The 12,901-nt window shown below is 36.7% G+C and overlaps 1 protein-coding gene across 1 annotated transcript in view; it reads right to left on the bottom strand.

Annotated features, from left to right (window-relative positions):
- Positions 1-12,901, bottom strand: part of LOC129282634 (glutamine-dependent NAD(+) synthetase-like) — a 30,535-nt gene that overhangs the window by 7,803 nt on the left and 9,831 nt on the right. The window contains exons 2-13 of the mRNA XM_064114050.1: positions 11,138-11,198; positions 9,689-9,805; positions 9,098-9,151; positions 8,339-8,480; positions 7,156-7,244; positions 5,748-5,865; positions 4,857-4,988; positions 4,384-4,458; positions 3,514-3,687; positions 2,781-2,883; positions 2,437-2,605; positions 1,485-1,620 (exon numbers count right to left, since the gene is read on the bottom strand). Coding sequence (XP_063970120.1) covers positions 1,485-1,620; positions 2,437-2,605; positions 2,781-2,883; positions 3,514-3,687; positions 4,384-4,458; positions 4,857-4,988; positions 5,748-5,865; positions 7,156-7,244; positions 8,339-8,480; positions 9,098-9,151; positions 9,689-9,805; positions 11,138-11,198 — 1,370 coding nt within the window. The remainder of the gene's footprint in view (positions 1-1,484; positions 1,621-2,436; positions 2,606-2,780; positions 2,884-3,513; positions 3,688-4,383; positions 4,459-4,856; positions 4,989-5,747; positions 5,866-7,155; positions 7,245-8,338; positions 8,481-9,097; positions 9,152-9,688; positions 9,806-11,137; positions 11,199-12,901) is intronic.

The raw sequence follows: 12,901 nt of genomic DNA, 5'->3' as shown, positions 1-12,901 counted from the left end.
GAGGTAGATGTAACTGAGAAGTATAATAATACACTCAAACCTATATATAAAAACAACCTAGAAATATGGCCTTCATAAGTGTGTGGTCTTAACCCTAAGAAGACTGGAGGGGGGGGGGTGATTCAGCCCCCCCTCGGCAATTTTCGCGATAAATCCGCTGCGCAAATTCTTTTGACCGCCTCGCTCACTGACTTTTTACTTTCAAGTCTCGTGCAACTTTTGAGACCAAAATTGCGACCCCTGGGTACGCGGTTCTGATAACACGGAACATTTTGTAAGTGCATGCAGGCCAAAAGTTGCTCAAAAACGTGAATTTGTGTACAAATCCAATGCAAATTTTTAGCCAAAATTCATTTATGTATCACTATTTTTCCTTTTACTGATTAAAATCAATGAGCTCCATCTTGTTTATGGTCAAAATAAAGTCCGTGACAATTTCCATTGAAAAAATAATAAAAAACAAAAAAGTAAACAAACAAAGAAATACATAGGAAATTTAGAAAACAAGAAAATACATAAGAAAATAAATGCGATGTAATTTTTTAAAAGTACATTCGATCAGACTCTTGTAAAGAGTCTGTACCAAAAATTCGCATTTTAGGGGCATTATTTAGTTAATTAGAGAAAACTTTTGATTTTATGCATAAATTAGCTTAATTAGCAATGAGATTTCACACAGAATTTGACCTTATAGTTTTGTAGATTATGCCATGGGTAACGTGCATGCCAATTTTCGTCGAGATCACGCGATCGACTGCCGAGATCATAAGGGGGGCTGAATCAGCCCCTCCTCAGTCTTCTTAGGTGTCAAAATAGCCCAGTTTATTTAGGGTGAAAGAACAGGTGCCTTTGATGCAGTTTTAATGAGGAATATTATCAAAGGGAAACTTGTGCCCTTCATATTTATAGCCTTCGACAAAGGTGGTCACTGAAATAAAATTAAATAAATGGCAATAGGATAAACAGCAAATGGACTTTCGAGAGATATACAAGAATGGTTAAAATATTGATGGAGGAAAGGGACATGCATTAGGTGAAAAAAATTATATTCACTGATTAGATGGAGAGGGTTACTGCTTCTCGGCCTTCTGTCAATGCTTAATTTGTTGATGATGATGGTGATGTTGATTATGATGATACTGATGTTGAATATGACAATGATGATTCTAATGATAATGGTGGCAATTAGGATAGTGATGACAATGATGATGATGAGGTTGGTGATAAAGATGATGTTGTCAATGATGATGATGATGGGGATGATGATGATGATGAGGACAATGGTGATGATGATGATGGGGATGATTGTGATGTTGAATATGACAATGATTCTTCTTTTGATAATGGTGACAATTAGGATAATGACAATGATGATAATAATGATGATGATGACGAAGATGATGTTGTCAATGATGATGATGTTGATGATGATGATGATGTTAATGATAATGATTATGAGGTTGATGATGACATGTGATGAATACCTGAATATTTTGCAGAGCAAGGTTTTCTCTCTGGGATCCACCAAGTGCTTTGAATTTAGGTTGGGTACCTGTCGCATTCTCAAAGATTCCAACCGATGCCTTCACTGCATCGTCTATGGTGATGGACTTATGATGGCTGCAAAGATGAAATACAAAAACAAAATATCTCATAATGCATGTATATATCATGGTCAAAGATTGGTCATTTTGCTAGAATGCGTTGGTGATCTGCAGCTGGCGCAAATCTGAAACTCAGTTTACATGTATTCCTATATCCTCTGAGGGAGGGCGCTATCATTACGTCAAACCCCCGTTTGGAGAAAGACCGCAGTTCAGATTACAAACTGCGGTTTTATACCCCATTTTACGTTTGGAAATCCCAAAAATCATTTCTAAGCCCTGATCAACCCTGCTTGGCCAGGTAATCCCCGCTGTCTCAATTTCACCTCCACAGGCCAGTATATGAGCGTTGAGCCAAGGACGAAATGATAAACAACAGCTGTGCTATTACGTAAGACTTCTCTGCCTGTAGTAGGACCTTCGGAATGAAATTATTGTATTCGATATTCAATCACGTTTTCAAAGGCATATTTTATTTAGAAATCCAATGTTAGTCCATTTTAAATTTCGAACGAAGAAAATCAACCTCGAAATAAGGAAAGTAAGCGAATAAAAAGACGGCATGCTTTGCAGGGACCGTGCTCAGCGCTGCGCATGCATCCCATCGTGTGTGGCCCCCTACTGTGACTGTATATGCCGGGCTGTTGTGTTATCTTCGGACCGAGGTCAAGAAACAGGTGTTTTGATACTTAAATTGCTTGCTTGGGGGCAGTTAGGGTTTGTCGTACTTGGAGAAGAGAATTGATGAAGAGGGAAACAGGGGTATAGTGTTCTCAAATGGAGATTTTCGTCATGACATTATGACTTCATATGCATTTTGAAAAATACTCACCTTCCAATCTGGTGTGCCAAGTCCTCAGCCCTCTCCCTTGTTTCCTTCGAAGAATTGACCGTCCCCATGTAACAGGTCACCAGGAGACGACTGCAAAGTTCCCTGGGGTCAGTGGGCGTGTACTCGGGGTCATGGGTCAACGACCTCACATCCGCCAGCACCTTCTCATCTGTTTAATGAATAATACAGTCCTCTCTTGAATTTTTTTGTAGGCATGTAAAAAAGATAAGCTTTTTATTAGTTCCCACCAAAACTACCATTATCATCATCATCATCATCATCATCATCATCATCATCATCATCATCACCATCATCACCATCACCATCATCCTCCTCTTCCTTACCTCCATCAGAAACAGTTTGGCAAACGAGTCTACACATGGAGTAAACAATGCAAGCAACTGATGAGCTATCAATACCGCCACTCAATGGAATGAAAAAACCACCCTGTCAAGATAAAGGAAAACAACATACAATATAGAAGTTTACTTTTGTTTTCATAAAAAAGAAAATATTTAAAAAACTATCCAGTTACACTTAATTCAACATCCATCTAAATTTAGCATGTTAACAATGATTTAAAGTAATGTGGGCAAGGCCAGGAATCAAAGGCCAAGGCAGAGTCCAGGCTGTCCAAGGTCAAGGACAAGGGCACAAGGTTAAGTGCCTAAGGCCAAGGAATTCCGACTTCCAAGACCAAAGCAAGGCCCCGGACAAGGCCAAGGCCACATAACTGTTATAAAGGCTGACCACGAGGAGCACAACACTAACTCACAGCGAGGTCATAATCTCTTCAAAGGTGCAGACTCTAAAAATTTTTAGCATTTGAAGGCATGTTTGTCATATCATTTTCATACTCTTAGCCATCCATCTTTGGCCCGATAACACAAAGCTTGGCGAGGATCGTACAGCAATTTCCTTACGATTGATTGCATTGACCAAAATGTACAATTAATCGTGAAAATCAAGCGTGCAATCAATCACTAATGTTTGTGTTATAAGACCCATGATGTGTGTGTTTTATAAATCTCTTCAAATCATCAGCTGTTAGGTTTTCATCCTCCTAATAAAACTCACTTGTTTACTTCTCCGAAGATAATCCCACAACCAACAGGCTGGAGACAAGGCTATTTCCTCTTCAGGCGTATACATCTTTAATTGGTCGCGAACCGGTGGTGTCGCTTCGGCGTCTCGGTCGTTGGAAAGTGAAAAGTCCACTTGAATGCGAGGGAAAGCCTCTGATCGTGTAGCCTGTAATCGTACAACAGAACTTACTGATAGTAATAGTTTTAATTAAGTTTCTCTCTACGAGAGAGGTCAATTTAGTGACAAATAATTCCACTATAGAAATACTACTCTGCTTTCATATAGAGATTGATAAATGGGATGGTGTCTCAAAACAATATCTCAGCAATTACAAATTACTAACAAAATCATGACACATAATTTTTATTTGAACATCTCAACACTTACTGGATACCGACAAGATCATTACTGGAACTTAAAGATAAATGCCAGTTGTGGTAACCATTTTAAAATAAGTTCGAACAGAATCCAATGAAATGACCACCAAAGTGGCTGTTTGTATAAATAAAAAATATGTGCCAAAGGATTCTGGAAGAAATTGTGTAAATGCTGAGAAATTAGCAAATAAGCACAGGATTCGGGTCAAGCGTCAGGCCGACATTCAAAGCAATAATAATACACTGTCCCACATGCACTTATCTGTGTTGGTAATCTTCAGTGTGAACATTTTTCAGTGTAGATTTCAAGATTTCACAAAGTTCAGTTTATGTAACTGTACCAGATCTAGATCCTCGATGATATAGTGATAATTAAGCCTGGTTTTACAGACTTTCTTGTGAAATCAGTGTTTACTGCAACTACTTTAATTTATCTTTAACTGAAGTACACACAATTATGTAAAAAAAAATAAAAGAAACTCACAGCCATGGATGAGCTGGATGCCTGGGCCCTGTATGACCTCACATCCTCGAGGTCAAGGGTCGCTGTTGTTACTTCCTGTATGTCAAAAATATGTTAATATAACACTTGATAAATATTGTTTGAAATAGCTTTTTCAAACTACTTATCTACCAGTAAATGAAGTCATTGTTTTTTTTTTCCAAATAATCTGTTTCTTTTCAGGTCATATGATAAATCTTCATATTGATAAATCATAATGGCTTGAATAGTTCATAAATTCAGTAAAAAAATAAGAAATATCAGTGTTGTATATAAAATATATTTTGGATATTAATGATAATCAACCATTTTTCATTGGACAAGGATATATGGACAGTCACTGAAAAAAAGTTCATGCATATTCATTCAAAGGGCTTCATTTTTATTCATTTAAAAGTGTTCATACTCAACATTAAACAAGTTTCAGGCAAATTCATAAGATATGGTCAACGTACAACTTCAGTAAGTGCGAACTCCTCTCCTCTGACAACGACATCACCGTTCACAGCGATCATAGAGCCGCCGTAGTAGTAAACCCTCTCTCCATCACAGCCTCGTAGGTTGGAATACATGTAGATCCCTCCACACTATCATGAATCAAGAAGGAAATATAAAATTTGTTTGTGATAATAATAATGATGATTATTATTGGTGGTGGTGGTGATGATGATGGTGATGATGAAGATGATGGTGATGATGATAGTGGCGATGGTGGTGGTGATGATGATGATGACAGCAAGGAGTCAAGGACTATAGTATGGTGATGATGATGAGGGTGATGATGATTGATGATGATGATGACTGATGACGATGATGATTTTAGTTATCATGATACTCATTTGCATACAGGACATGTATTCCCAATCAATACTTCATAAAATAAAGCAAAACTGTACGAGAATTAAATTTCGTCACCACTTTTCACGGATAACCATTTTGATTTTCAATTTTAAACTTTTGATTCATGTCAGCTCATTATTCAGCCCTTTAGATTAATCAGCTTCCACTTATAGTGAGGTCACTTCTTCACATTAATCCTGAGAGATTTGTTGAAAACAATGAACTGATCACCTTGCATTAGGCACAGTGAATCTCTTTCAAAGTGATTAGAAACCTTATTTAAACACTACGGTTCCAATGTTTTGGGTTTTAAGAGAATAATATCAATATAACCTGAACAAAATTAATGAAAACATAAATTTATTGAAATAATTTGCGCATGGAAAAATCAATTTTATATTTTCACTGCATTTTCCAATGTACGAGTCTGGCGATAATTATGAATGAAGAAGTTCTTCTTCACAAGCAAAATATAGCATTTCCCGAGGGTTCAATGTTCATCTAACCTTGAGAGTAGCATTTTTTATAAGATCCACAAGACGGTGGCCTTTCCTAAGGTGATGAAGACTTCCACTGCCGTTAGTGACTATCTCTACACCATCTAGACTCATCGCTATATGGGGGCTAGGTAAGATTCAAGGAAAAAATAGTGCTTAAGGATAAACAAAAGTAATGGCAAAGAAATAATAATAATAATAATATTCCGCATTTATATAGCGCTTAATACATCGGAACGGCGTCTCTAAGCGCTTTACAGACATATTATTACCCCGGTCATCGGATCCTTGCATGCCCGCATACAATGTATGCACCTTCTCCACTCCCTGGGGAGCATTCCAACAAGAGTTCCAAGACTCAATTGCTAGGCATACTACATATAGGCTTTTACATCCTACCGGGTACCCATTTAACACCTTGGTGGAGAGTGGCAAAGTGTGGATTAACGCCTTGCCAAAGGACGCTAGGCCATGGTGGGATTCGAACACACAACCCTCTGATTACAAGGCGAGAGTCAGAACTGCTACACCACGACGCTTCCACGAAGGAAACAATCATTTTGAGCCTTAAAGGACAAGTCAACCTCAACAAAAATTTGATTTGAATAAAAAGAAGAAAAATCCAATAAGCATAACACTGAAAATTTCATCAAAATCGGATGTAAAATAAGAAAGTTATCACATTTTAAAGTTTTGCTTAATTTTACTAAACAGTTATATGCACATCTTGGTCAGTATGCAAATGAGGAGACTGATGATGTCATCCACTCACTATTTCTTTTGCATTTTATTAGATGAAATATTTTAATTTTCTCTTCATTGTCAGGTGAAACAACGATTGATTCCTACCTGAACATGCGTAATTAGCATTGTTCTAATACTCTATGGTTCAGTCAAGTTGGTCCTTATTGTCAAATTTGTAAAGAATGTAATATTGTATAATTCAAACAATAAAAAACAAAAGAAATAGTGGGTGAGGGACATCATCGACTCTCTCATTTGCATGTCACTGAGTTGGGCATATAACTGTTTTGTGAAAAATAAGCGAAACTTTAAAATGTCATAACTTTCTTATTTTACATCCCATATTGATGAAATTTTCAGCATTTTTCTAGTTTGATTTTTCTCTGTTTATTCAAATAAACATTTTCCTGGGGTGGACTTGACCTTTAATGATAATTAGGAAGAATATCATGGAATAGACAGTGAACAAAAACTGTGCGAAATGGAAAACATTTCTTTCATCGAATGCGAAATGTTTCCCAATTGCATCCTCTCATTTGCTCTCCTGCAACAAGCCAAGTGGGCGTTGTACAATAATCCACTCCACATGAAAGTTGACACCCACCTGAATTCAAACCATCATTATATCATTTAATCTCACTGAAAGTAGATAATTTGTAATTTTTTCATTTACCTGTTTGCAGTCCAGAGTCCTTCGCAAACTTCAGTCCCGATACATGTATCTCTTGTGGCTATCACTGCATCTCCTATTGGGACTGTTGTCTGTAATGCATACATAAATAAGAAAAGAGAAGAACATGAGAGATTAGACTGAAGTTCTATTCTAGTTATCCTATAATCCCTGTGTGGAGGAGCCGTGGTGCAGTGGTTCTGACTCTCGCCTTGTAAACAGAGGGTCGTGTGTTCAAATCCCACCGCAGTCTGGCGTCCTTTGGCAAGGCGCTAATCCACACTTTGCCACTCTCGACCCAGATGCTAAATGGATATGTGAAAGTCACTGTAGCTTGTCCAGTACTGTGTGCGCCTCACCGGCGACTGACTGTAATACTCCCCAGGGAGTGGAGGATGTGCAGACATTGTGTGCGGGAATGTCCATAGGATTGTGAATTTTTGAAAACCGTTCCGCGGCCCCTGTTCAATACCCATTCTATAATACAAATAACTCCCGTTAAACAATACCTGATTAGTGATGTTTGAGATCATTAGTGGGAAGAAATACGGTTCATCAGTCATCAGTTATTATCCTCTACTTAGTAAACTTATACACATCAAATGGCCAGTAAGATTACATAGGTTTTGGCATCCACTCTATGGCCCGTATTCTGAAGTCGGGTTTAACTTAGACCATGGTCTAACCCGGTGCTAAAATTATGGGAAGCCAAAAATGTCAAAATTTTTATTAAGTTGTATGTTTTTTATATTTACTGTGCTCTTTCCTGATTCATCGATGGTGAAGACAATCATCTATTTATACTTCCTACACAATTATGAATGATTTGAGAGCCAAATGAGCTGAAATATGATATCTCTATAGTTAGTGATTTATGTAACAATTGGCTATCCATACTTAAACCACAACTTTAAACCTGAGTTTAAGTTAAACCAGACTTCACAATACGGGCCCCGAACTTCCATAAAATAATACCTGATTTGTGATATCTGAGATCATGCATGGGAGGAAGCGTTGTTTTGGAGTTAAGCCCATCCTGTAAACTATCTCTAGTCTCTATAGCTATCGTTGATAACTATCTCAGTCTTAGACATGATAAAGATTATATACGCAGCCATTGACCAATCAGATTGCAGGGATTTCAATACCCATTCTATAATACAAAATAACTTCCATTAAATAATACCTGATCTGTGATATCTGAGATCATACGTGGAAGGAAATGCTGTTCAACGGTCCTGAGTTTAGCCCATCCAGTAAACCATCTAAGCTCTCTGTAGTTGCCATTGTTAGCCATGTCAGTCTTAGGCTTGATCAAGATTATTTTCCTAGGAACAATACAAGTGTAAAGAAGCTCTTGATTAGGAAATAAATAATAAACTATAATTATCATTCCAGGAGTATGTCCATATTTTGCTTTATAATTGATTTTTTCATATTTTTCTTAGGTGAAAATGATTTTATAGCAAACTTATAGTTTGAAATGATTGTTCAATTTTACTAAATTCATAGCAGCATGTAAGAAATATTTGTCTGAATGTACAGTGAAATCCCATTTCAATTTTCTGATTAAACCTGGTAGCTGCTGGCATGTTACATTGCAAAATGATAACATTCATATCTCCTTTACTTTTGTATGGATTCTTAAGACGCCTTCATCAGAACATTTCTCTGTTATTTCTCCCATAACATCAACTTGACTTCACGGCTATCTTCCCCACCAACCCAAATGAAACAATCAGGTTCACCAGAAAAGAAACATGAGAGAGCCTTAAAAACTATTTATAATTATTAAATTTGTATCCCCCTACAAAAAAACCCCAACATATGGGCATATGGCCTGAAAATATTTTATCAGGGCCTGGTAGTGAGATTTGTATATGTAGGAATTTGCAAGAAAAAGGGTATAATGACGAAAGGATGCATGATTGAAGTGATGTCTTACTTGTTGAGGAAAATAACTCGGCAGTTGTAGCGGACATTCTTGTGCATTACTGGCCTGGAATGAACGAAGAAAAAAATAAACAATTAGGTTTCTATAACTTCATTAATCATAAGATGTAAAAGAAAATATATTCAAAGATAAAATACATAAAAATTGTATTGAATAAACTTTTGCTTCTTGGAAAATTGCTCAGGGTTTAGTTGCTCTTTAGATCAAGGATTAGCACAGAAAAACAAGAGGATTAGGACTAGGGATTTAGGCTACATTACTTATTGCAATATGTGCAGATTTTCACCAGTACTGCAGCTGTATTTGAACTCTAGACATATATGCTTTTACAGTCAAGTGACTTGCTCACTGGCCAAAAACACCTCATATACTTCTACTGCATGTACCTGTACGGTAAAGTGAAACCTGTATATATAAAGACCACCCCAGAGGGACAAAATGGTCTTTATTAGCAGGTGGATTTTATAGTAACATGTTCAGGTTTCAATAGGAAAACAATTCAAGGAAAATGATTCTGTTGTAGACAGGTGGTTCGTCTACATGTATGCAGGTGGTTGTTTAAGAAAATTAGACTGAACTTACATGCCTACATCACATATGATATCCTGAGTCTCTGGTGCTTCAAGAAGCTTGGCCAAGATCTGCCATGAGTGCAGGTTGGTGTCAGATTCATAGAAATGATCGTTGCACCCATAACCTCTGTTTAAATAATCAGAATACAAGCAAGTAACTTAATATTCACTTTAATCTGGTCGTAGTGGTGGTGGTGGTGATTATGGTTATGAATGATGATGATGATGGTGATGAAGATGATGATGATAATGATGATGATGGGGATGATGAATTTGGTGATGATGAGGATGATGATGATGATAATGATGATTATGATAATGATGATAATGATGATGATGGTGATGATGAATATGGTGATGATGAGGATGATGATGATGGAAAATTATGATGGTGATAATGATGGCTGTGATGGTGATGAAAATGATCTTGACTTAAATTATTAGGTGACCATAAAAGATAATATCAAACAATTACTACCCCAAAACATTGAATAATACAATAAAAAATTACAGAAAATTTAAGAAAATGGAGCAATTAGAGATTACAGTACTGAATCTTAAAAATATAGGCTCCTAAGACCATAAAAATATAATGCAAATTGTGCTTCTCATGTCAGATAAGATCATGTCAAAGATTACAGATACTTGTACTGACATTTGTACAAACTACCATCACTATAATCTGGTAGTAAATTGAAATTTACTACCGGCTTTGCAGGATATCCTGCCTGGCAAACTTTACCTGAAAACATGGGCTTTATATATGCCAATATTATTGATAGGATATATTTTGGAGGAAAGTAAGCCTAGTGAGTGCAGTCCTCAAATATTTGGTTGCTATATGTTGTTTTTAGCCTTGAGAAGAGATAGCGATCTTTGCTTTATCAGCTGACTATATAATCAAGTTTATGATGAATAATTCCAACATGTATCTATCACGAGATGCTGCGAAAGCCCCACAGGAATGCTGCTTAAGCATTTTCAAAAAGTTGTCAGATATTTTCCCTCAAACACGGCACTGGAAATCGAGCAGAGCAAGATTGTTCAGCTTGGTTTACAAAATAATTGGCATAACTCACTCAGGCACTGATAATATTTCAGTTCCTCATTTTGATGATTGTGCATGTACATGTACACTGCACAAGGGTAGAAATCTCTCCCCAAAGGTAGGGGGACACCAGGGGCTGGAAAATTTGACAAGCCAAAAAAAAAAAAAGTTATCACCCCAAATGTCAGGTCATTTCGACCTAAATACATGTTTTATTTCAATTTTGAATGATGTATTTCTTTCCATCATAATAGACCTAAGATAGTAGGGGGGACATTTGATATTGTGTCCCCTACTTTTTTGGGTAGGGGGGATGCGTCCCCCCTGGGATTTCCGCCCATGACATTGCACAGACCTGTGTTTGCACGTTACAAATTTGTAACATTACATATTTTAGTAAATGAAACTTACGTGATTTCAAGCTCGGGTCCTAATCTGTATCTGGCTCCCTTTTCCTTGGCTATGGCTATACCTACAACAAAATAAACAACAAATGCAGAATTCAAAACAAAGACCTCAAACTTAAAGGTCAAGTCCATCCCAGGAAATTGATTTGAATCGATAGGGAAAAAATCAAACAAGCATTACGCTGAAAATTGTGTAAAAATCAGATGTAAAATAAGTTATGACATTTTAAAGTTTCGCTTATTTTTCACAAAACAGTTATATGCACAACTCAGTGATATGCAAATGAGAGAGTTGATGATGTCCTTCACTCACTATTTCTTTTGTTTTTTATTGTTTGAATTATACATTATTTCAATTTTTACAGATTTGAAAATAAGGACCAACTTGACTTAACAATAAACTTGAAATAATGATAATTCCACATGTTCAGGGGGAATAACATTTTGTTTCACATGACAATGAGGAGAAAATTAGAATTTTTAATACTTCATATAATAAAATACAAATAAATAGTGAGTGGGTGATGACATCAGTCCGCTCATTTGCATACCAACCAGGATGTGCATACTGTTTTGTGAAATTAAGCGAAAATTTAAAATGTCATGACTTTCTTATTTTACATCCGATTTTGATGACATTTTCAGTGTTACAAATGTATGCTTGTTGGATTTTTCTCCTTTTATTCCAATTAACTCTTGTTGCAGTGGAGTTGTCCTTTAATATCTAACGCCAGGCCTTAGTTTTGATACTTCCAGGGGGGGCTACATTGTAGGGCACATTTGTAACATTATTGCAGCAAAAATGGGAAAACAGAAAACGGCACCAAAAATCCAATGAGTGGGCGTGTCAATAGGGTATCCACAATCATGGTCTTGGATTAATTTCAGCCCTGCACATTAGAATGGAAATGTCCTAGGTGTGTTTGGCATGTTTTTCAGGAGATTACAAAGAGTTGATAAATTCAAATCAGGTTCGAACTGTGATTAATCTAGAGAAGTCTCTTAACCATACAAATCTAGATCAATCACAAACAGTTTATTTGGATCTCGCAACTCTTTGTAAGACAGGGCCTAGGACTAGTCTGCAGGCACAGACCCTGTTTGAAACTTTGATCAACAAGTGGGTCTTCATGCAAGACTAGGACATATAAAACCAAAGGGTCTTTAGAATGCAAGTTATTGTAGGCTGCACATTCAGACCCTTTAACCTCAGTGAGAGGTTTGCACAGCAGACTAGTCTAGGACAGGAAAAGTTGCATGACCAAGCATACATGTAGATTGTGTTGGTCGATATGAATATAGATACATGTAGGTCTTTAAACGGTATGAGTAGCCAATAAAATTTATCCAAATGTATGTGCCAAATGATTGTAGAAAATAAATAATTGCTGAGAAAATAGCAAAAGAAGTATGGTACATGTATTCTTGGCATGTGATCTGCATCAAAGATGATGTTATGGTGACAACTGAAAAAATATTTTCTGATTGTTTGATGTGACTACTTGAGTTCACCTTTAACCTGGAAGTACTAATTTAGGGTTCACTGAATATCTTGTGCACCACTGGCAGGCAACGTTACTTTATCGCCCGCTTGATGCACCACACTTAATTTGCATCCTCTTCTAATTCAATTATGAAAAAGGTGCAAAAGTAAGGCAGCCAATTTCTCAGTTGGGTTCTTAGCTGTAAGCCAACAGCTTTAGAGTTAGCAATGATGTAATATATACAGTGTGCAGGAACAAAAGAAAAATAATGGAAATTTTTCTCT

The sequence above is a fragment of the Lytechinus pictus genome, chromosome 19 (genome assembly GCF_037042905.1).
Source record: "Lytechinus pictus isolate F3 Inbred chromosome 19, Lp3.0, whole genome shotgun sequence".
Lineage (NCBI taxonomy): Eukaryota > Metazoa > Echinodermata > Echinoidea > Temnopleuroida > Toxopneustidae > Lytechinus > Lytechinus pictus.
The sequence above is the reverse complement of the archived record's forward strand: the minus strand, read 5'-3'. Positions and strand labels throughout refer to the sequence as shown.